A 26,598-nucleotide genomic window follows, 5' to 3' on the forward strand; every position below is an offset into this window, starting at 1 on the left:
ATTTTGTATTGACAGAAACCTTTACGCATCTGTTTTGTCTTTATCATTAAGGATATCAAACACTGTAATACTGCTCAAGGAAGCTGGATACACTAATAGCTTGTTCACAAAGTAAAGTTATAGACGCACATGGTTGTCGAGTTGGGCTTGTCTGTGTCAGTTAAGGAACCAGCCGTTACACCTGCACTAACATGTTTTTTATGAGATACAAAGAATGTAAAACGACAAAGCCAGAGAATAATCAGTCTCAAATATCCGCCGAACGTTAAATAGGTAATGGAGAACCATATGATGATTGTCGAAGCTATTGAACTTTCAGGATATTAAGGTTCACAATGACACCTTTGTAATCTGAAAAGAGTTCCATTTGCTGATGTGTTATATGCACGTGTGCCCTTGTCTGTTAAGTAGATCCACGAATCTTGATCCAGACTGAAGAGATGACATTTCTTTTAATATTTTGATTATTGATTTTTTCTGTAATATGTTTCAAAGATTCCATTTCCTTTGAAGTAAGAATCAAATAGGTAGCTAAGTTATTTTAATCTGTAACTTAAGAGAAAACAAACATGGTTTTCTTCAACAGTGTTGTTTTGGTTGTCATCAAAGAAAAGTCGCCAGTGCTCACGTTAACAAGGAAAAAGGATTCGATCATACAAGTCGCCAACCACGTGTAAAGCAAACAGCGGTACATGCAATCGAGAAACGCTGAAAGAAAGTCGACTGCATGGTCGTTCTTTCAACCTTTCCGAAAATGTTTATTAAATGAAGAATGTTCTGTCTTTGCATGTCATAACGTATTATGTTTTCCAGTTTATAAGTTAATGACACGTGGCAGGAGCAAATGCGGGAAAGTGTTGCCGTTTCAACTTCCTTATTAAAACATCTGTGAAAGAAGATCCAAGAATGAATAGTTTATGATATGTGTCGGTAGAGTTTGTTTATTTGTTGTGATTGACAATGGCAGCAAATGGGCAAATTTTCGTGGGAGACATCGGTAGCGAGTATATTAGCGTTACAACTCCTGGTTATTGTTGAACAATCGGACAGACTTGATCGTTCGAGAAGTTTCGGGACGGATGTTAGCAGGCTTGCTGTACCTCTGTAAGAGCGACACGGGGCGAGACATTCTACGGTGAACAATTCTGGACATTCGTGAGTGAACAGACATTATCGGGCCTGACACTCTTGCAGCTGATCCATTGTATTGCCTGTTTTAATTTTAAGCCTAAACCTGTGTATTTCAATATTATTTATTGACTATTCATTGATCTTGAGTCGTCAGTAACTTATTTCATAATTTAGATCTGTACGCACCGATTTAATTATGCTTCATAATGTTGAAGAAAAGAGAAAATTTCTGCCATAATAGTGACATTGTTGAAATGTGTTTTTTACGAAAAAAATATGTTGGCTCAAAGTTTTAATTTAACAAAAAAAAATTTTGCAGCTCAAGCTGAAAAACATATCTGGTCTCAATGCAAGATCCCAGAATATCAGATGGTAGGTCCTTCAATTAAGGTTCAAATATTCAGTTAGAACGGGTAGTGGCGTATCCATGTTCTTCAAGACAATGGTTAGATTTTCCATAAAGCTACAATATGTGAGCCATTCAGTCAGCTTGGATTGACAACGCTTTGAGCTACTGTCTGCAGCATGTCGGTTATATCACGGCGTGTCGGCTTCAAGTGGGAGTGAGTGAGTGACTATGGTTTTACGCTGCTTTTGGCAATATTCCGGCGGGGGACACAAGCAATGGGCTTCACACATGTCGGGAATCGAGCCCGGGTCTTCGGCGTGACGAGCGAACGCTTTAACCACTAGGCTACCCGACCGCCCCACTTCACCTGGCATCAAAGTCAGACACAAAATAGATGGAGCCCATACCTGATGGACGCATATCTTCACTGGGACACTCGCGACACTTAGAATGTGGGAAGCAATGTGATGGCCTCTTTGTTATTAAAGGGGATAAAAAAAACTTCCATATTCATATGAAATCTGTTAAAAGCAGAGTCTATTGTACGATTCCAACTAAATCATGATCATGTGTTTATAAATCACTATCAAACAGTGTCATCACCAGGTGTTTGTGAAAAAGCGAGCGCATCATGCAACATTGGTGACATCCGTCTCACTAACTCGCACTCGCACTCACTAACTCACTCAGGCACGTATGTGTGAGCATTAAAGCTCCCCTAAAAGTGATGATACAAAGTTCATTAATTGAGACATATACGACGATTGCAGGGAGAATAAACCATGAGGGGTTTATTCTCATTGCAGTGTTTCATTGTACGATAAACAAGGACCACGAGTCGTTTATTTCTTATGTGAGATATCAACATCGTGTGCAGCCTCTTTAAGGAGGAGGATACAATATACAAGCTTTAAAAATATTTTCCCGCAGTTAAATAATGATGGCTCCCTCAAAAGAATCCGGCCTCGGCAATGTCGGAAAAGTCCATTTTATGCACAGGTGGGTATTTCCCGCATATTCTCACAATCTTCACGTCAATTACATGTACCTCTACGGGGCAAAAAAAGAGACTCCCTACTCAAAATAACGTCGTCCAATATACGACGTTATCAGATTGCGAGCGCATATTCGAATCTCCAGAAATGACGTCATGATTTTATGACAATGTTTTATCGCGAAATAAACAACACTTCGTTCTTCAATGTTCATTGCGATTTATCGCGTCGCTATCATATCTTTTGAGATAAGTAAACCAGGACGAGTAAATATACCGATTATTTGTGCTTAGTGAAGGGATAGTGTTTGTATCAATGAGAAGGCAGGTGACAAACAAGACATAGTGTGTAATACCGCAAGGTCAGTCCTGTCCTAATAGACTGAGCCGGGTTCATCAGATAGTATTATTCCCCATTGCTTTGTACCAATTATACTAGTCCGGTTTTGACAAAAAATGTAGTAGTTGATACGGCGCCACCTTGCATATTTGTCTAATGACACCGACGGCAGAGTATCTGGGAGCATCTTCTTCCATCCTATGAGACACCAAGACCCTTGACATCAATGAATTATTTATAGCTACCTGTCCGACAAAAAACGTACATTTCGCACGAACGCTGTTTCGCTATCACCTTTCTGTATCACTTCTGATTTGTCATACGCTAACCGTTATGTTATTAAGTGCATCTCATAACACTGAACCCATCCTAAAAGCAGCAGGTTTTCACCATTTCTCGGTAATGTGTTGAACATGGGTGACTTGGCTTTAAGCCCGAAACAAAACAAGGAGTTCTATATATTATGAATGTCAAGTCTGGTAATCATACACACTCACTATACAGAATAAACAAAAAATGTGTGTAGGTAATAAAAAGAAGGAAAATAAGTAACTTCGATGCAAAAAAATCATTTTCTTATATGTTTCTTCTATTCAAGTAACATGTATGTAAGTCTGCATTACTTGAATAAATAATATAAAGTCATTCTCATCCACCTCTTTTCCTACGGGTACAATGATCAGACCCTCAAGGGACTTAACTTTTCTAAGGTCAGTTTTCTTTTACATCACTTGTCGACGGTGTACACACAACATGTGGCGTACTCAATCCGCAGAGCTACAAAGCTGGTATTTGTTACTGTGGAAAATCTTCACTTTACAATAGAAATAGGTTCAACGTGACGTTTTTATTAAGATTGAACCAGGCATACTTACAAATCCCGTGGTCTCAGGTCGACCAATGGCATTGTAAAGGTGTCGGTACGATCACATTTCATGCAAATCTTCTTGACGCAAATGGCTGAGTTTACGGACGTTTATGCTTAGTTCCAGCCTTCAGACTTGGATGGCAACAGAAAAATGCCAGTTTGGTTCGTGAGAGAAATATCAAGGGATGTTTTTTCAAGTATTTTCTTAACATGATAGGGACCATGTTGTTTCACAGTAATCTAGTAGATTACAAACGAGAAACTATGTCACAAAATAAGGAATGACACAATTCCAGAGCTGTCAAGTGGTCTTGAAATGCATGGAGCTCTCAAACTATCCCTCGGTTCTAAACTAGTAACCGACAAGTATGCATGCATGCATTTTGGAGTTTCATGTACTTCCTTGAGCGGTGTCAGAATACACTGGCCCCCAGCGCCCCATGCTTATTGCATGGGGACCTGATGGTTATAATGCGTGTGAATGGCTAATTCGGTAACGCCGCATCAGCATCCTTGCAGCTATTCGACGATGCAACGTATGACCAGGCTGATTTTTGTGTCGTCGTACCCGACATCGTGGATCTTTGATCATGCCATCAACCACTGGTTTGCCTGGATGAGATTTATTTAAAGGCCGCCGTGATATAGCAAGATTATTTCTGAACTCGGCGTAAAACAACAGTTATTGTCTCATCGTTTTAAACCTCTCATTGTCCCATTTATGACACTTTGTCTGTATGACATCCTATAAATAAAAAGCGACAGAAATCATTCCATAATCATAAGGAATTTCTCCATTGTCCATTTCAGGATTCCGACAATGCATGTTTATTAATCGTTATCAAATAGTGATGATACCAGGTGTTCGCGACAAGGTGAACGTATCCTGCCCCACAGGTGGCATCCGTCACAAATACATTCAAAGGCAAGTCAAGTGTTTTTGAAAAAAGATTGAAAACACAAAGGGAACGTTTTGGAATTGCATCGAAAATTATTTTGTCACTGATGCGTCAAATTTGGAAATGGGTTAAAACTCACTATCACACCCTCATCTTTGAAAAGGTCAGATCCACTAGACCGTCTAATGGAGTAGCATGGCGATAATGACAAACACTGAAACTGAAACTCCGATGGATATTAGGTGATTTATGGACACACAAAAAGAATAGAAATTATTTATCATTGCGAGAAAGCACAATTCTTACTGACCTTCAATCTTAAACTGCATCGCTTTGAGAGTAGATTAGAAGCATCCATGATGTGATGGGAAAGTATTTGTTTGACCAGATTGATCCACATTTAGGAAGACGCTAACTGTACAAGTAAAACCTTGGTAGAACGGCCAGGCGTTTTTAAATAATGGACAAAGCAAGGGGAAATCTGTACATCTGCTTTGATTCAAAAGTAATATGAAATATTACTTTATACGCACAAGCACGCACGCACACGCACGCACACGCAAGCACGCACGCACGCACTCACACACTTGCTCGCACTTAGTTTGCTAATCCTAGTACGGTTGGTTGAAGATAATTCATAAATTAAAATAAATTTCCTGGGAAATATTTTACCACTATCCCCTGAATGATTATTCGTGTATAATTACATAATTATGTTAGCAATGTGGATTTGCATCACTCATTCACATCGATTAGGATCCTTGGCATATCAGCAAAATACTCATGCTCGTGATCAATGTTTTCAACCTGCATCACTTCTTTATCTAGCTGTTATATAACTGAAATACTGTTCCAGGCAGTGTTCAACTCAATTCACTCAGTTGTCTACGAGTGTTCAACTGCTACACTGAAATGAAATGCAATATGAAGCAAATGAGACACACCTCGTGAAAATGTCCTTGTAAATAGGGAGTGAGTGAGTATGGTTTTACGCCGCTTTTAGCAATATTTCAACAGTATCACTGCGGGGGACACCAGAAATGGGCTTCACACGTCTTATGGGGAATCGACCTTGTAAATAGAACTCAGTGTTATTCTAGTTGCTTCTAGTGCCCTTGGTATATTAAAAGAATACCTCAAATCATGCTGACATTTTACTGACCTACGAAAGAGCAATGTCTAAAGTATATGTATATTTTTTTTAATTCATTTGTGGGATAGATTCATTGGTTATAATTATGAGTGAGTGAGTGGGTGAGTTTGGTTTAACGCCGCTTTTAACAGTATTACAGTTATATCGCGCTGTGTCAGCTTAATGTGGGAGGAAAACCCCAAGTGATGCAGGTCACAGACGTTTACCACTTCGGTGAAACCCACGAGCACGGGTATGGTGCTGACAAACCTAGAAACATAATCCGGGCGAACCGGTATAATTATGACAATCTACCGGAAGCTTATTTAAATTGGAACATTCATACAACAAAATATTACTACTTTTCTCGTATAGGATGTTCTATTATTAAATGCTATTGTAGCTTACCACAGAAAGTCGATTTCAGAATGTAGCTTTTGATGCTGGATTAAAAAAAGCTTTGGCCAAAGGCTAAATGCTGGATAAAGGGAATAATAGTTCAATATAATAACTTATAAAATAACAGTAAATGACGTTCATCTCATTGTGATGCGTCAACGTCGCTCAGGGAACCCTGGATATATAGTTTTAATTGCATTCCATGGTCTATGTACCGTTAGGGACAGACAATTAGCTCTAAATATGATAGATATGTATGTAATTACGCTTCAGACTGTTGAAAAACAGTCTGACTGTCTGCCACAAAAGGCATATAATATCAAGGTGGTTTTAAACCAATACTGATGCTCATAGTTTATATTTTACAAAAATATGGTTTTGCTGCTGTAGCTAAAAAATATCCAGTCTACATACAAAACAAACATTCGTGAAACAGTCCTGTGGCACTGTAATTTAGCGTCAATACATTGCGAAATTCCAACAAGGGGCTAGAAAATGGCCACAAGGGGCTATATACTAGGGGTAAAAAAATCACATAAAAATACAATTGCAAGGGAGTTTTCAGAATCAAGTATGATTACGACATGTACAGACGCTTTGTCATGATTACCTATGATGACACTGAAATTGCACGTGGATCCAGGTCATTGCAAGCATAAAATCCCAAGAGTATGGACCCCGTCCACGTGGGACCGAGTCAATGTAAACTGTCAAACTGTGAAATTGTGAAACTGTGGAAAGAAGTTTTGTCGTCGGCCATTCTCGAAAATCTCATGCCACGCCGGAATTCCACAAAACGTTGTTGCTAGACATTTTGGTGTTCATCATAATACCATACTTTTACCCTGGGGTCAGTACCAACAGACTGGCAACGCCAGGGACCGACTACGTTCCGAACGTCCACGAATAACGTCACGTCGCCAAGACAATCATATCCCTCAGGTTCACCTGCGAAATCAGTTTCAGACTGCAACTTTGACAGCCCGCATCATGTCTGGCTTACGTCCGGTTAGTGCAAGGACTGTGAATCAATTACGAAAACATGACATCCGACCACGACGTCGAACTGTACGTCCAATTTTCCCTAGCATGATCAAGGCAACACCTGTGTTCCGGTTACAGAACTGGAGGTAAGTCCTCTTCCTAAATGAGTGCAGGTTTCATCTTGGTAGAAGTGATAGCAGTCAACGTGTTTATCGACGTCGGATGGAACCTCGTTCAACGTATTCCATTCTACACCTTGTTCCTCGTCCTCCATTCTACACCTTGTTCCACGTCCTCCATTCTACACCTTGTTCCACGTCCTCCATTCTCCAACTTGTTCCACGTCCTCCATTCTACACCTTGTTCCTCGTCCTCCATTCTCCACCTTGTTCCACGTCCTCCATTCTCCACCTTGTTCCACGTCCTCCATTCTCCACCTTGTTCCACGTCCTCCATTCTCCACCTTGTTCCACGTCCTCCATTCTCCACCTTGTTCCACGTCCTCCATTCTACACCTTGTTCCTCGTCCTCCATTCTCCACCTTGTTCCACGTCCTCCATTCTCCAACTTGTTCCTCGTCCTCCATTCTCCACCTTGTTCCACGTCCTCCATTCCTAACTTGTTCCACGTCCTCCATTCTCCACCTTGTTCCACGCCCTCCATTCTCCACCTTGTTCCTCGTCCTCCATTCTCCAACTTGTTCCACGTCCTCCATTCTCCACCTTGTTCCACGCCCTCCATTCAACACCTTGTTCCACGTCCTCCATTCTCCAACTTGTTCCACGTCCTCCATTCTCCACCTTGTTCCACGCCCTCCATTCTACACCTTGTTCCACGTCCTCCATTCTCCACCTTGTTCCACGTCCTCCATTCTCCACCTTGTTCCTCGTCCTCCATTCTCCACCTTGTTCCTCGTCCTCCATTCTACACCTTGTTCCACGTCCTCCATTCTCCACCTTGTTCCTCGTCCTCCATTCTACACCTTGTTCCACGTCCTCCATTCTACACCTTGTTTCACGTCCTCCATTCTCAAACCTTGTTCCACGTCCTCCATTCTCAACCTTGTTCCACGTCCTCCATTCTCAACCTTGTTCCACGTTCTGCATTCTCCACCTTGTTCCACGTCCTCCATTCTCCACCTTGTTCCTCGTCCTCCATTCTACACCTTGTTCCACGTCCTCCATTCTCCACAATGTTCCACGTCCTCCATTCTCCACCTTGTTCCACGTTCTGCATTCTCCACCTTGTTCCTCGTCCTCCATTCAACACCTTGTTCCACGTCCTCCATTCTACACCTTGTTCCACGTCCTCCATTCAACACCTTGTTCCACGTCCTCCATTCTCCACCTTGTTCCTCGTCCTCCATTCTACACCTTGTTCCACGTCCTCCATTCAACACCTTGTTCCACGTCCTCCATTCAACACCTTGTTCCACGTCCTCCATTCTCCACCTTGTTCCACGTCCTCCATTCTCCACCTTGTTCCACGTTCTGCATTCTCCACCTTGTTCCACGTCCTCCATTCAACACCTTGTTCCACGTCCTCCATTCTACACCTTGTTCCACGTCCTCCATTCTCCACCTTGTTCCAAGTCCTCCATTCTCCACCTTGTTCCTCGTCCTCCATTCTACACCTTGTTCCACGTCCTCCATTCTCCACCTTGTTCCACGTTCTGCATTCTCCACCTTGTTCCACGTCATCCATTCTCCACCTTGTTCCACGTCCTCCATTCTCCACCTTGTTCCACGTTCTGCATTCTCCACCTTGTTCCACGTCCTCCATTCTCCACCTTGTTCCACGTCCTCCATTCTACACCTTGTTCCTCGTCCTCCATTCTACACCTTGTTCCACGTTCTGCATTCTCCACCTTGTTCCACGTCCTCCATTCAACACCTTGTTCCACGTCCTCCATTCTACACCTTGTTCCACGTCCTCCATTCTCCACCTTGTTCCAAGTCCTCCATTCTCCACCTTGTTCCTCGTCCTCCATTCTACACCTTGTTCCACGTCCTCCATTCTCCACCTTGTTCCACGTTCTGCATTCTCCACCTTGTTCCACGTCCTCCATTCTCCACCTTGTTCCACGTCCTCCATTCAACACCTTGTTCCACGTCCTCCATTCTACACCTTGTTCCACGTCCTCCATTCTCCACCTTGTTCCACGTCCTCCATTCTCCACCTTGTTCCTCGTCCTCCATTCTACACCTTGTTCCACGTCCTCAATTCTCCACCTTGTTCCACGTTCTGCATTCTCCACATTGTTCCACGTTCTGCATTCTCCACTTTGTTCAACGGCCTCCATTATCCACGTTGTTCAACGTCCTCAATTCTCCACGCTGTTCAACGTCCTCCATTCTCCACCTTGTTCAACGTTGTGCATTCTCCGCGTTATTCGACGGTCTTGATTCGATGGAGGGAGCGTTATGTTGTGGGGAGGCATCACTGTACATCACAGAACCCCTCTTGTGGTGATCGATGGCAATTTGTCTCTTTCCATCGAAACCAAGGAAGATACATCATTTTACAGCAGGACAATGCACGCCTTCACGGGTCACGTATGGTCATAGACTTAATTGGAACATCCCCCTACTCCCTTGGCCTCATTTTTTCCACATATGACGCCCATCGAACATGTGTTGGATGAAATAGAACGTCGTTTAAGCCGACTTCCAAACCAACCGGTGACGTTGGTCCAGTTGCTGAAGGCCATGGTCCAGACCTGGAATGACATCCCCCACAAGCATTTCTTGAAAAATTGGTGTCGTTAATGAGGCGACGTTGTCAAGGTTGTATCACTGCTAATGGTTGTCATAGTGCCTTGTGAACTGAGAATTGACCCTACGCCACTTTCAGCCTGCGATAACGTTAACAGGAGACATGTGTTGACACTGTCATGATGAATTCATGTTTCACGAACATCAGTATTTTGTTCCGTTCCCCGTTTCCTTTGTTTATTATTTCCTATGATAGTGATGCCTAGGAACTTTTCTCCGCTTGTATAATTGTATGAGTCGTACGCTCACAATATAGTGATGATTGCATTCCTGAAGAAGCTTTGTCTCACACTGAGTGGAGGAAACCCCGAAGTGATGTAAATACCAAACTCGCGAAACGAACGAGCGCGGGTATGGAGCTGACAAGCGAGAATAATAGTAAGAGCGAATCATGGATTCGAACCCAGATATTATTGAGAATCTAATCAATTAATCAAATGTCCAGACATATTCAAATAATTGTATGAACGTCCAAATTGGTTATTCCGACAGTATGTATTCCATCATTGGTACATTATTTAATTAATCACGTACCAACATTTAAATATATAACAGACAACCTTTGTTGTTATTGGGCTGTCCGTGAAACCATTTCTCTTTACACATCACACCTATTACCTGGTATCACCTACTGTGTTTGTCGCAAGGTAGCAATGCGAGAAGCCAGTCCTTGATGACTGCTAAGGAGCAACCATTCTATTTTCGAGGGGTCAGATCTTTTCTAAAAACAATTTATTCTGTTTTACTGACAAGAAATACGTGCGAGTCGCAATGAAGGGAAACTATATGTGCATTTTTCTAGCAGGCAGGTCTCCAAAGAATATGGTTCGTTTTTTTCTATTTATTCAAAAAAATACAATTGAGCACCTGAAAATTTTGGAAAAAAATAATAAACCTCCTGAGCATTAAAATATAATGCTTATCTCAAACCTAACTCCCGCACACACTAATCTTGTCTGTAAAGTATATACTTAACATATAATTTTCACTGACTACAAATATTTCCGTATGTAAACCGTGAAATGCTACACACATATTTGTATCTTAAACTTATTGAAAAGATTGTAATCAAAGAACAGTGTGTTGTGGAATTATTTAACTTTTTTCTGCAGTAGGACAGAGAATTGTTTATGTAGAATTATGTTGTGACGTCAGCGTAAGCACATTACCCTCGTGTAACCTTGTTTACCACAACCAGAAGTATTTATAAACAGTTGTACATTGTACTTCTCCACAGCATATGAGAGCACGCGGACCGATTCTTAGCGGTATTTCGATTGGTCATCAGCTCCCATTTGATTGATCGGAGAAAGACTATAACAAGAGAATTTGCTCCCGATTCAGCGGCTCCGCACCAGATGTGACGAACGAAACTTCGGAACATAAAAGACCCTGGGATATCGAGCTCGTGTCCTTTCATACAAGCAACAGATCGCTGACAGAGTGAAGACTTACCCCATCAGCGCTACCACTCGTTACAATTTGCCATGAGGACGTTCGCCACACCGTGAAAGGAGACAACTATCTTCAAAGGTTAAAGATTCTCATGCGTTGAAGCTGCAATCCCACATATGTGGCGCGCATATTGGATAGTGTTAATTTTCATAGTATGACTAATGTCATGAGACAATAAGTGGAATAGTGTTGGTTTTTTTCAAACTGCTGTGATATGCTTAACGCTGTGACACAGTGGAGGAGGATATGGTGCTTTGTGCTGCACGTGCTTGTGAGTTGCCTGCACGTGCATGTGTGTTTGGGGTGCACGACCACCCACCTGAACAATGGAGCGTATAAGCTGACGTGCGTGACGCCCAACTTGAATGTGAATGTCATTCCTTCTGTTCCGGACGTTCAAGTGAGGGGAAATATTACCAAAATGTAAGTAGTATAGGACTATGTTATACACTGATGCCACCATTGTCAACTCGTAAATGATACGCAAATTGATTTCTATTTTCTATGTCATTCGTTGGAAAGGAGAAGTTTCCTTAAATCTAAAGTTTATTTGACAAGAGAATGTACTACGCATTTTAACGTCTTCCCGTATATTGCATAATGTTGTGCTTCCGTTCACCTGATATTTTAGGAACGCATCACATATAGTCCTCTTACTAAGTGTGGGACAATGAATGGGAAATGCATATTAGGTTTTTTTCACCTAAAACTGCCCAAAGCAGATTTCACTACTTTTTTACGACAATGAATGTTTTGTGGCAGACAATTGATATATTTTTTCAAAAGTCTAAAGTGTAGGGAACAGAATTTAGGGATGTCAACTTCTTTATAATGAGGAACACAACGTTTCGGAGAATATACTTACTCCTGAGAGTACCCGATGAAGGAGTAAGCATATACTCCGAAACGTTGTGTTCCTCATAATAAAGAAGTTGACATCCCTAAATTCTCTTCCTTATGTGTATCACTTCCACATGTCGTTCAAAGACTTGAGTCTAAAGCGTATCTTATTTTCAAGCAATTTCTGAGACAATTTACTTTTTTGATAAAAAAAATATGATCTGGAGTCCATGGTTCGCGCAGCGAAGAGTCAGGATGACGCAAGGAGATGCACGTTGCTTGTAGGGGCGATGATTGTCCATATGTCATCCTTACGTTATTGTGCTTACTTCATCCATCCGTCTGGCGTTTGAAACTGCGATCAGCGGATCCTAATGTACGATAAGGGACGCGACTCCGCGCGGCGAATAGCAGCGAATCGTGTTGCCAAGACCTTAGTGTAACCATGTAGAGTCTCAAACACAGATACATTAAGGTTGTATAGTATAACTGCTTGCACATCTTTTAGGCAGACAGTTCTGCGTGTGAAATCACAGTGCAAATACAGGGTTGAAAACTAGGTTGAATAAATGGGGAATAATGTGTCACGTGTCCTTTTACATTTATGGATTGAATGTAAGAGAATGAAACCTTTTGTTCGGTGTACTCTAATAGTATAATAGAATAATGGTGATTCGATGGTAATGTATTTGATAAGGGTGTCATGGTTGTGTTTTGGACGTTTAGTTTGTGGTGTTTCGGCGTCTGTTTTCAGCATAGTAACGTTTTGATAAGGGTTGTAATGTTTTGTCACATCCAATTTTAAGGTGTATACTATCTTTTGCCCGGTAGTTTACTTTTGAAATCAGTTAATGATGATGATGATGATGATTTCATGTGAAACATCATACCCTAAACACATGATCATACTTTCATTTCCACAAGATTACTGTCCATTTCACTGGCTTAAGATATTAACTATAGCTACCTAGGCGAGAGGTGTTTAAGCCTATTTCGAGCAGTTAATATCAGACATTGAAGTACCAGAAGTGCACGTTCCTCAAGGGTTTGCCAAAAGATAACAGGCTAGGTGAGGTGAAATGGGGTTTAACGCCTTCCGGGCCATAGGAGACACATGCAAGTCCCGTTGATCCGACATGATTGTTGTGGTATATAGCGCTAAACTCGCTGTGCTGAATTGCCTCCCTTAGATGCCAGGATCCGTTATTTCCTCCGCTGATGATCCTTGGTTTTCTGGCACCTCTCCCAACCTAGTTGGCTCCACAAAAGAGACGAAAGTCTACTACCTGCATCTTTTTTTGGGCGCGATACAACTATAAGAGTGTCCAAAGCTTCGTAAACCCGTTACGATTCCGGGGTAGAATATGCTTGCCGGAAAAGGCGAGTATGAATGTATGATCGATGCTCATGATGTCAATCACCGGATTGTCTGGTCCAGACTCGATAATTTACAGACCGCCGTCATAAAGCTGGAATATTGCTGAGTGCGGCGTTAAACAACAAACAAATCGTAAACACTACTTGTATACTGAACCGCAAAAGAAACGTCACCCCATGTAACATTGCATGAAATGTTGTCATTCAAATATCTGGGTAATTTTTGTCAAAGTTTCAAAAAATTAACGTCACCTTTTCCGGAAAAATGAAATTTGATGATAAAAAAGAAAGCAGATGACAATAACACCGATCGCCCAAACGCATCACGGCAACGGCCATGGTAACCCGATGCACGTGAGTTCCGTGTAAATTGAAATGCACATGCGTTCCCCCATTTCTTGCCCTATAAAAATTTACCTAAATCGGATGACATTCATTCGTTATTGAATTGCTACCACATGCCAAGCTTGACAAGAAATCATTTCAACTAATGCGCGTGTATACGTGCGTCAAGAAAAGGTTATCTTTATCAATAGTTGAGTTACACCCCACTTCATCTATGTCAAGTCCGCCTCCGCGATACAGTGAAAAGAGCGTCTTCCCGGAGAACACGTCATATTAAAATACGTTTTAAGATGGTACTTGAGTGTACAGGCGTACAAAACCCAGAACCCTGAATTATTTTATGTGGACCCGAAGACCAACAGTACCCGAGTACGGGTGGCCCAGTCGTCTGCGATTCGCTGTGCAGAGTTGCGTCCCTTGGGCACGCCAGAAACCCATGATTGTGGGCTCGCCCCGGTTCGCCCCGATTATGTTTCTAGGTTTGTCAGCACCATACCCGTGCTCGTTCGGTTTCACCGAAGTGGTAAACGTCTGAGACCTGCATCACTTCGGGCTTTCCCCCAACATTAAGCTGACACGCCGCGATATAACTGGAATACTGTTAAAAGCGGTGTTAAAAAAACCTCACTCACTCACAGTACCCGATCATTAAAACCAGCAGACTGTCGTATTTACTCAAAACTATGTCTACAAATAGTAAATAAGTCTTTCTCAACCTGATCGACCACAATGATGTCAAAGCGGCTGCTAAAGTGAATTAAGTGGACACAGTATTTGTTCTGTGTCCCGTTATAACGAGCAGGGAAAGAAGAGTGTGCCGGGGAGACCACAATGTTTCTGAAATGAATTATGTGCAAACGTTTCATTCTTCTGAGCCGGAAAGCAAAAGTAGTTTACCATTGACGTACCACGGTCGTAGAGCTAAGATTGCTTCTTGAAAATAAACTCGACAAGAAATCACCACTAAAATCTGTGTCCATGGTACGCTTCCGACTATATCATAAGCAAGTGTTTATGAATCACTTTCAAGTAGTGATAATACCAGGTGTTCGCAAAAAGATGAGCGCATGCTGCCCTACCGGTGGTATCTGACACAAACACGTGCACATGCAAAGGCAAGTCAATTGTTCACATGAAACAACACGAGAAGTCAAAATAAGGAATTGTGTCTGACACCATTCTGAGCACTGGTGTGTCAGATTTTGAAATGTACTCCACATGCCTACCATAAAATACTTTGAAAGCTTTACTGAGACATCGCATGTTGTAACCCTAATGTAACAACTTCGAGCAAGAGTCATATGACCATCTATAAAATCTTCTTTCTTGGACGCCGAATGTCTTAACCGTACTGCCCTGGGATCAGGCAATCTGCCCTGATTAGACTGAAAAAGAATAATTTTATTTTGTCACATTGGCTTTTCAAATAAGCAGTCTCGATAGTATTGCAGTAATAACATCAATATTTTAGAAAGTTTGTAGTATAACGCGTAATCCTACCAATAGAGACAATGTGCATGTGTCACATATTCCGCAAACCTCTTTACACTAACGTGTACATGTGATGATGTAGGGCGTCATGCCACGTTAAGGTATACATCACACGTTGTACCTCATGGACAATCCATCCTTCATCTTGGCAACGTTTAACCCATGGCGAGTAAGCAGTTACACAAGCAGCTAGACGATCATTCATATATACGAGGATATGAGCTGCTCTCGACTTACACAGAGAGGAAGAGAGAGGTAACGGGGAAGAGAGGTACGGAGGTGAGAGAGGGAGAGAGAGATAGAGATAGAGAGAGAGAGAGAGAGAGAGAGAGAGAGAGAGAGAGAGAGAGAGAGAGAGAGAGAGAGAGAGAGAGAGAGAGAGAATGATATCTAGAACAGAGATTGAAAGAGAGGGGGACATTTTATATTTCCCGCAGACGTTAAAGCTTTCAAACATTTGAGTTACATGGTACTATACATCTTCCCGGGATATTTTAATATATGAACGTCATAAGCCGTCCATCGGTCTCTAAGGGGACACTGGTTGATGAACCCTCCACAACTGACATAGAAGATATCAACCCGTGAGACCCGAAGCACCAGTGGTCAACGAATGTATCTTGCCGCACACCTATGGCAGGTATGTCTTATATATGCATGCATGGTTTGGCCTGAATATGTAAGGATACCACAGTTCGGCATTTATCCATTTAGTTCATGTTTTCACATTCATAGAGCAGCATGCGTCAGAAGACAAACTTAGGGTTATTCCCCCTGGATCATTCGGGAAGTATAGTATATATCCGGAGAATGGCGTCTTATATCATTTACAGTAAACTACGTTTATAACGAACACGCTTATAACGAACTTACCGATATAACGAACTTATTTTCTAACCCCTGCCATTTGTTGTGTATATGCTGTATATATGCTTATAACGAACTACGGTTATTACGAACTAAAATTAATGGTCCATTTGAGTTCGTTATAACCGTAGTTTACTGTACTTTATGTTCAGTGTATGGAATGTGCTAAATGACAAACACCATGATTCGAGAGCTTTGTATAATTTATGTAATAATGTACCGAGAAAAACATACATTCAACAAAATCACCTTAAGTAACAGCTCTTTGTACATTCACCTATTACATTTCCAATTTATGTCAATGAATGCTTTTGAGGAAATTTACAATTTTTAATTTAAATGGGGGAGGTAAAAAAAGGGTCTAACGTCCCGTATTATTTCACTCATATAGCGAAGTTCCACGCGGTGTGGCAGTCTGATTAATTTGTCCAGTCTCTGTTTAATTCTGTAGGGTTTCATGCCACCTTCTTGCCAGATCAAAGAACATGTGCTCCAACAGGATCTCAGTGTCTGCTTGAAGTTTCATTAAATCTGACTTTGTCTAGAAAATAAAAAGGTTGCGCCTACAAATAGATAACGTGCTTCAAGGAAAGATGAAATTGGGTTTTAAGGTCGCGTTCGAGATTATTTTATTTCGAAATGACAGTTTCTGTTTCAGAAGAAATATCATCTTTAGTCTGTGTACAGCGTATTAAGTGTGATGATTGCGAGATACCGTAGGATTTTAAGTGTTATCATATTGTCATAAAGAGCTGCGTTATACGAAATCCTTCGAAGCCAAAGCTGTTTTCAAATTCACTTACTGGTTCATTTACAAGTAACCTCAATGATTGCTCTTTTGGAAATTTACGGTTTGGAATTGTATAAGCTAAAACGTAAATTGCATAAACGGCCAAAACTGATGGAGTACATCAGTCAGCATAGGGGATCATTATGCAAAACCCAGATTTTGCAATGGTGGGTTCTGGTGGGGATCTGTTATTAAATTCATGAACAGTGTGCGGAGAGGAGCGTTGTGTCTGTTCCGTGCGATCAATGATTCTCACCAGAACAGGGAGTGGTTGGCCATCAAATATATAACATTAACGCCAGAGAATAACCAGTCTAGATTACCCGACGAAACAGATTCTAGTGGGTGTAAATGGAAAAATAGCGGAGAAAACTATATGGATGGATCTCTGAAAATCAATGATGACACCGAGTGAAAAGACGAAAAGATTTCATTCTTAGCATACGGGCGACACTGGAGGTTGGACGCAGATTACAACATTTTAGGCCAAGTAATTTCGAGAGTTAATAATTTACATATAGACCTGAAAGAAAAGTCGCACTACTCATACACTGCATGGATGCCTGATGAGATTGTTTAATCTCGTTTAATCCTTTTAGACTTCTTATCTCCCTTTTGGCAGATCAAAAACCGCTAATGTATGTCGGTGCTTGTACTAGTCCGGGTTAATGACGGTTTTATAGTGCTAGCCCACTGAGATACCATTCGAGCCGACAGTCCTTGTTTTAGCCCCTCAATGTCAAGCGGCAGGCAGGGTAACAACAAACACCATCTTTTAACGTCTTTTAAGGGGCGGTCGGGTAGCCTAGTGGTTAAAGCGTTCGCTCGTCACGCCGAAGACCCGGGTTCGATTCCCGACATGGGTACAATGTGTGAAGCCCATTTCTGGTGTCCCCCGCCGTGATATTGCTGGAATATTGCTAAAAGCGGCGTAAAACGATACTCACTCACTCACTTTAACGTCTTTTGGTATGACGCGGCCGGGGATCGAACCACCGACCTCCTACTCTCCGGACAGACGCTGTGTACCCTAGACCAAGAGGGTGGTCTCAAAACCTCAACTCGAAATCCATGAATTCGATACACCATTTTGATTTCTTGTCCCTGCAAATCCTCTTCAGAACTGTCATGTAAAACCGGTACGGCGTTTACCTGGAATTAAAAATAACTCGATATATTATCACTACTCGATTGAGTTAAGGCTTTACTGTAATTAAGACTGTAATTAATAAAGACAAGAAACTACTGATCGGTCAAAATCAGACTCATTACTGTTTATTCTATCTTTGTTTACTTGCAGATTTATTTCAAGACAAATGCAAAATGTTATGAAAGATTTATTGACAGCATGTAACTTGAAAAATTGAAAAACACTCGAAAAATCTCATTTTCATCTTAACATGAGTTCAGTTTAAATTGTTAAAACACAAAGATAGCTGAGTCGCATACTTCTATACTTCTACGTCTGTCTGTCTGTCTCTATAGCGTTAGAACGTATTCCGGACAATTATATTTCCCGCTTGTATATACACATGCGTGTCTTGGGGGAAACTAGTTGTGACTGTGGCTCTATCGATAATTCATAGAAGTTGCTTTGTACAGAACATCATTACCTTGAAAAGTTATGTGTGCACTGAAATTGATAGTGTGCGCAGCTCACTAAATAGGACACAACAAGCAATGGGAATGTTGATTTCGTCAAGTGAGCTTAAAAAATCGATGACAGCAAGAAAATACTAAACTCTGTGTTTGGGCACCTTGTTATTGATTGGTCTGTTACAGCTTTAACGATGATCCATATAGAAGATCTACAACACAATAAACACGCCATTGAATTGAGATTCTGTGATAAATAGAATTGTATTACGCTATTTCAAAGATAAATTGGCTAACCAACAACGTAGATGTGAATTTCATCGCTACCAGCTGTGCTCAAGTTAGCCCGAGTAGAAGAAGTCAATAACCACACAATACAAAATTGACCTGAGCAGGGAGATCACGCTAAGACGTCAATACTATGCAACTTCATACAAATGTACATATGAATATATCAACAGTTGCATTTTCTTCCTAATAAATATTGCCAGTTAATAAACATATGTTACTACGTTTAAGTCATATTACAAGAGCTTACCCAATCATCTATGCAACATACCATTTATATACATGTACCATTTATCCTGAAATAGACCCTGCAGTGTTTGTACGTTAAACAGTTAACATTCGCATGTCTTGTTCAATTATGTACCATTTATCCTGAAATAGACCCTGCAGTGTTTGTACGTTAAACAGTTAACATTCGCATGTCTTGTTCAATTACGTACCATTTATCCTGAAATAGACCCTGCAGTGTTTGTACGTTAAACAGTTAACATTCGCATGTCTTGTTCAATTATGTACCATTTATCCTGAAATAGACCCTGCAGTGTTTGTACGTTAAAGTACGTATAAACAGTTAACATTCGCATGTGTTGTTCAATTATTTATTCACAATACTGTTACGAGGTATAATCGATGTTATAACATGCTCGATAATTTCATATGTAAATGCTGCATGTTGATAAATCAATATTGATTCCTACTGAGACAGTGGTGATCAATATACACCCGAGACAGACATCGTAAGTAGTATGTGTTTCCCGTCTACGTTCTGAAGTTGATGAGGCTCATTATTGATATATTTCATATTTCATATACTTCAATTTACATAACTGGAAAACGGTGTCATTCGTGTTAGTCTAAGGGAGAAGAGGAAATTGCTGCAAGCATATTCTTTTGAAATTCATGAAAATAACATGAAACAGTAAATTAATTACACGCAGGTGTTCGTGAAACAGAGGATCACATTCTTCCTTGATGATAGCACTCTTCGAGAAGGTTTTATGTTGTATTCCTAAAAAATATATTTACGGCGTTTAAAGGCAGGAAATAGCGTTCTCTTGTATTCTCCATTTGAGTAGAAAATATCAATATTCTTTATAGTGAAGTGGCTTCACCCTGGTCCAGTTAGCACCATGCTCTTAGATTAACAATGCAATACACTGTACTCGTATAAATAGCATCAATACAATCCGATCGAAAATGAGAAAAGTAATTAGCTGATGAAGTGGCAAGATAGAAGTTATAATTCCTGTAATTACCTAAAGATTTCCGATAACAAAGAACATTTTTTCCATTGATTACTTCTTGGAACTATTGTTCCCTTGACCAACGGCTAACGATCACAAGAAGCACGTCATGCCTTTATACGTCATACGTCAAGCCGGTCGATAAGCACATTGCGGTCAGGCACACAGACACAATATAAGACGAACATTACGTACGAGAAGACTTAGAAAATAACAAGTTAATTACACCAACTATGAGGAGTGAAAAGGGAGAAAGGTTTTAATTACTGGTCGTTTAGCCAACATACAAAGAAATGTTTTCTGGCTATGGTCATGCATATTTAATTTTGTGTCTTAATTGGAAGAGAATGCATGAAAAGCACGTTTTAGATTGTAGTTATTTAGAGTAGAATTTAACCATGTCAAGCCCTTGCTATATCGGAAACGTAGTAGGTTCAGTGCCTTGGAACCGCTTCTGTGGTCTAGTGTTAGAGCGTCTGCCCGGAGAGCGGAAGGTCGGGGGTTCGATCCCCGGCCGCGTCATACCAAAAGCTCGGCATTAAGGGACTTAAACTAGGACTGGTGGGCTCGGAGTCAATATACTGCGTCTGAGTGGTGTATTTATGTTAAACTGCGGCATGGTATCTCAGTGGGCCAGCACTTTATAATCGGCATTAATCCGGACTAGTACGAGCAGCCACATGTGCATGCACACACACGTCGCTATATCAGTGCAATAACCTTGAACGCGACGTTAAACCCCATTTCACCTCACTTCACCCCCAGTGCCTTCGAATTCAGTCAAACCAAAGTAAAATTACCAATAATCTGGCCATTGCATAAAAATCCATTGTGTACGTTTTATGGCAAATTTGGTAGACCCGGTGACGATGGAATATATGCACAGCATAAAGGGATAAAGAACTGAGTATGCCTGTTTAGCTCCTCATTTCAAAATAAAAAATGTTTTTCTTGAAGTATTAAAATAAAAAATATTCAGTTTCTAACAAAACAACCCAAATGTGTGTCATGTGTGTAAGGTGATCATGTGGTATAACGAGTATAACGAGGTGATCTTCCAACCTCTCTATAAGGCGGTGATCACCAAGGTCCCAAAGACGTCCTGTTGTGCTAATAAACCACGAAAACGTGGTCCCCAAAACTCTGCAATAGTTCTAAGATGACTGCACAATACACAACAATCAAACAAATGGGATATTAATCAAGTGTTAATAATCAATGCATGGCTGGCGTCCTATGTGATTAGCGAAAATCAATGCGTCGCGGCGTTTAGATGTAAAGTACTAAATGTACGATGTATTATGTATGAAATAATGAAATAACTGAGTCGACATTATCGACACAGGCATCAAATGTTATGGTAACAGCGATCATGGAGATAATGAACACATTGGGTGTTTTTACGAGGCACGCATCCAGCATAACGGTGATGGCATCCTAAATAACGGTGCTAAGGCATTTAAACAAGAAGTAGGCACCCCCATGAGCACTACTTGTTGTGCCCCCTTTTTGCTGGTCTATTTCTTTATGCATATGAATCTGAATTTCTGCTCGGATTGGCAAAGTCAAAACAAGGTCATTTGGCCAAGAATTTGACTCCAGGTATATCGATGATCTGATATCGTTCAATGACCATCAAACAGCCAATTCCCTTCCACTGATTTACCAACCTGAACTAGAAATATAGGAGACTAATGAGACCGCCTCATCTGTTTCATATTCAGATCTATGCATAAAGATTCAGAGTGACAAGACTTTCTAATAGTCAACTTTCCCTTTATGTCGAGAAATATTCTTGCAGCTCCAGCCCTTGATTTCTCCATTTCACAAGTTTTGAGGTACGAGCATGCTCTTTCTACCAAGATTTCAAAGAGCGACATACAACTCAGAAGTTGTTTGATCAAGGTTACAACATTCAAGGTCTCAGTGAAGCTTTCAAAAGGTTTTATGGTAGACATGTGGAGGACATTTCGGCGCATCAGTGACAAAAATTATGTCCGATGCAAACCCCTATTTTGAACGTTATTTGGACAAGTGACTTGCCTTTGCATGTGTTTGTGATATGTGCCACTGGTGGGGAGGGTAAGCTTACCTTTTCGCGAACTGGTATCATCACTATTTGGTTGTGATTCATAAACACATGTAGTCGGAATCGTAATATTGACTCTCCGTTTGGCAGAGATTTCTTATGAGTGAGTGAGTGAGTTGGGTTTAACGCCGCTTTTAACAGTATTCCAGTTTTATCACGGCCGTCAGCTTAATGTGGGAGGAAAGCCCGAAGTGATGCAGGTCTCAGACGTTTACCACTTCGGTGAAACCGAACGAGCACGGGTATGGTGCTGACAAACCTAGAAACATAATCGGGGCGAACCGGGACTCGAACCCACAATCATAGGTTTTCTACCAAGGGACGCAACTCTGCACAGCGAGTCGAGGCGCCTCAGACAACAGGGCCACCAGTGCCCCCAGATTTCTTATGAAATGGAAAGGGTTTTGTCGCTTTTGATAACACTTGATTAATAACAGCAGGTATACCCCGTTAAGTGCGAAGACTACAGAAAACTTATCATATAATCAGTATTTCGAGAGTGACCACATGAGACAAAAGTGCAAATGTGGATTATGCTTGGATTTAAAAGTCTGAAAAGAGTTACAATTTCGTAAAAAAACAATGCTCTATGAATGTTCGCCTTTAATGGTGTTCTCTCCATGCCTTCCGTCCCTGCTGATAGTGCCTCATCTGTTATATGTAAGTGCCTTATTAATAGTCGTATTGAATTCAAATTGCTTTATAATAATTAGATATGATCTTTTTTATGCTTTTATTATGTAATACCTTAGATGTGTTCCTAATGAGAACTCTCGAGATACAGAATAATATTTATTCAACAAAAAAAGTCACTGAGTAAAATATTATTCCATTGGAACCTTGGTTGGTCGAGCTCCAATAACTAGACATAGAGTTTAGGACCGTTCTAATTTTGGCGGATGCCTTGATACATTTCTAAATTCATAACTTTGTTTGTTTGTTTGTTTGTTTCCTTGTTGTTTGACGCCGCACTCAGCAATATTCCATCTATATGACGGCGGTCTGTAAATAATCGAGTCTGGACCAGACAATTCAGTGATTGACATCATGAGCATCGATCCACGAAATTGGGATACGATGACATGCATCAACCAATTCAGCGAGCCTGACCACCCGAAGCCGTTAGTCGCCTCTTATGACAAGCATTGTCGTCTTTTACGGCAAGCATGGGTTGCTGAAGGCCTATGCTAACCCAGATCTTCACGGGTACTGAATACATAGTAAGAAAACTAACACATTTTTTATTGGTTTAGTTATTTTGTTTTTGCAACCATGAAAAACATAAAGAAGTTACACTTTCAATGCATTGGTTGTGCATTTTCGTTGAAAAAGTTGATTTTTTAAAAAGTTGCGGGTGCTATCGGTAGAGCAGGACATGCTTACTCTTTTCGAGAACACCTGGTGTCATAACTGATTTTCAGTGATCCATTCATGTAATGTTCACCGCCTTTTGTTCCCTTGACGCCCAATTGACCGGCAGGCAATCGAGACTGATCATTCTCTGTTGACGTCTTATATTTTTGGTTTAAGATGGGTCTAAGCTTATTACATTTCTGGTGTCCCCCGCCGTGATATTGCTGGAATATTGCTAAAAGCGGTGTAAAACCGTACTCACTCACTCACTCTAAGCTTATTATGCAACTTAGTGATCGCGGATGAATCCTCATCGACTCAAATACTATACATTCAATGGTAACCGTATTACAGAGTTCACTGTATGTCAAATTCCATACTAAGCAGCCATTCCAGTATGAATGTTACCACGTATGAATAAAAAACAATTATTTCGGCTTAAGTATCCTAAAAGGAAGCTAGGTTCCGATCAATTGGCTGTCCACACGCTTATATAGAGCTATCATTGACTTAACGATATCTTAAGGGCATTACGTCCTATTAAGATACATGTAAGTTATTGTTAGAAGGTCACGATTGTGTGTGCATTGGTATTAATATCAGTCAGTGCTGTGTTATGTTACACATTAGGCATTCATTGCTGTTGTAATATGGGTAGATCGTGCCGTTGAAAATACCATTATTTCGAGACACTAGATGACAGTACCTGAAAAGCGCAACATCTGCAGTCACTCTGTATACAACACGAGCAGTGCAGCCAAGTCCACAGTGTTGTTGATCTCATCATCCACAGGGCTGCCGAATCTATGCAGCTGTTATACAGGAAATAGCCCGCTGGTCTGGAATCAGCAACATGGAAATGCTAGCGCTCTGCTTCCGGGAGAGGGCTGTCATGTCGTTATTTACATATTGATAAGATGATATTACAGGATAAGGTGTTTTATTTTTTATTAGCCGATCCTTATATCAGGAAAGTGGAACAAAATTAAAATCCCAATTTACAGTTTTTTTATTGACCAAGATTGATCACGTTAATGAATAAAATGCACACATGGCTTACCTTCTTGGCTGAGGCAAGTGATACCTCAAGACCAATGATTGTTTGCTAAACTACTGTCAGTAGCTCCACCGTACTCCAATAGTTTGTGGCAATGGTTTTTTTACGAAATTGTAACTCTTTTCAGACTTTTAAATCCAAGCATAATCCCCATTTGCACTTTTGTCTCATATGGTCACTCTCAAAATACCGATAATTCGATAAGCTTTCTGTAGTCTTCAATGTTAACGGGGTTTACCTGCTGTTATTAATCAAGTGTTATTAAAAGCGATAGCATAAGGGCGTATGCTCACATTGATCAACAAAATGAAAGTTTTTGAAATAATAAGGAAATGTAGGTATCTTTGTTGGTATCTGTAATGGTGACGAAGTTTTGATAAGTCATATGCTAGGTAATTGTGCGATTTGTTTACACTATTTTGACTTACAACACAAAGTAAATATTTCACCTGAGCATTGCTTTTTTTATCGTGTATATATTTGTACAGTCAAAATGAGCAAAATTTTCACTTATGAAATTTATTAAACGCATAAATATTCAGTTATTTTACTAATGGACTGAAAATATTTCCATTCTGTATTATTATGATAACGAGTTCCAAAAATTTTATGTTATATAATATCACCAAGTGACTGAAAATGTTAGGATTAAAAGTACATTAATTTTCTATATTGTTTGGCTTCTATCCTAGCCTAATTAATTTATTGCTGACCGTCTTAATCATTTTTAATCAATCTGTTAAAAAGATGGACAGATTTTTCAGTATATTTGTAAATAGAATGAAATATTTAGACATTTTATAAAATGGCTCAGTGAAACACATTTTACACATTGACTGTAACATAGACACACTTACAAAGGGAAAGACTTGTGAAAACAACGTCTGTCGCGCATCGAATAACTTCACAACCAAGACGTAGAGAAACAAGAATGATTCTGTTCAACGCTACAGAAAATGAATGAAAACAAAATGCAAATATCATAATTACAACCTACCAAAGTTATATGTATGATTTTAGGCTGCTACCACGTTCGAGGAATGTATCCGTGAATATCAACCTAAAGGAACAATATCCCATACATCTGCATCAGTACAAAGAAACTTATTCGATGTCAACAATCTGTAACAATCAAATATTTTAAAATATATATATATATCGTTTCGGGATATTATAACCCGTGTTCAATTCTCAACTGATCACTTAGGTTGTTTCGGTTGTTTCACATAGGTTTCAAGTCTCAAGGGTCAGCGGAGAAAGCCCACGTGACAACTATTTTCATAATGTCCACGGTTCATTAATATATTCCATTGAGTAAGATAACAATGGGCAATCAATCAGTGTACTGTCGGTTAACCATTTGAACAGAGTATGTTGTTTTGACATCGGCACTTCACGCCATGATATGAGTGTCTTCCCTTTGCTTCAGTAAACCTACACTTGTAAACACTTACTTTTGACATATCTACTGTACAAGGTAACAGTGATTAATCAACGTATTTTCTGTTGATCCTTTGATGGCTGGGATTTTGATTTATAAAAAAGTAAATCAACTGATTATTCATCCCTTGCTGGGCTGCCACGTGCATATATTACATAACACACAGTTCATCTCACTTCAAACGGTATCCTCCCAAAACGTAGACCTGCCAAAACGCAGACCCGTTAAAACAACACTCGTTATGGCTGGTTGCATCAGTATTTAGTACCCTGTACCCTTAAGTAAAATGGTATCACCCATGTGACAAGAAAGAAAGCTGGGTAGAGTTCACAATTTTTTATTCAAATGTTATTTCATTGTCATTTATGATTATCAATCATTTTCACTTGTTTATCATCAGTGGACCAACTGCATCCAGGTACTGAAGGGGTGTCTTTTCACGGCGATGAAGCTGTTCCTTCTCTCTGTAGACAACCTTCCTGGGTGGCGGTACTG

At 40.4% G+C, this 26,598-nt stretch overlaps 1 protein-coding gene across 2 annotated transcripts in view; it reads left to right on the forward strand.

Moving 5' to 3' along the window:
* The first annotated feature begins 11,237 nt into the window (after positions 1–11,237).
* LOC124131484 (NT-3 growth factor receptor-like) overlaps positions 11,238–26,598 on the forward strand; it is a 55,119-nt gene continuing 39,758 nt past the window's right edge. For both annotated transcript variants that reach the window (XM_048398153.1, XM_046494771.2), the window contains exon 1: positions 11,238–11,748. In XM_048398153.1, the coding sequence (XP_048254110.1) occupies positions 11,540–11,748 (209 nt within the window). In that variant the 5' untranslated portion in view covers positions 11,238–11,539. The remainder of the gene's footprint in view (positions 11,749–26,598) is intronic.

This window comes from Haliotis rufescens, unplaced genomic scaffold, assembly GCF_023055435.1.
Source record: "Haliotis rufescens isolate VD_foot unplaced genomic scaffold, xgHalRufe1.0.p SCAF_1, whole genome shotgun sequence".
Lineage (NCBI taxonomy): Eukaryota > Metazoa > Mollusca > Gastropoda > Lepetellida > Haliotidae > Haliotis > Haliotis rufescens.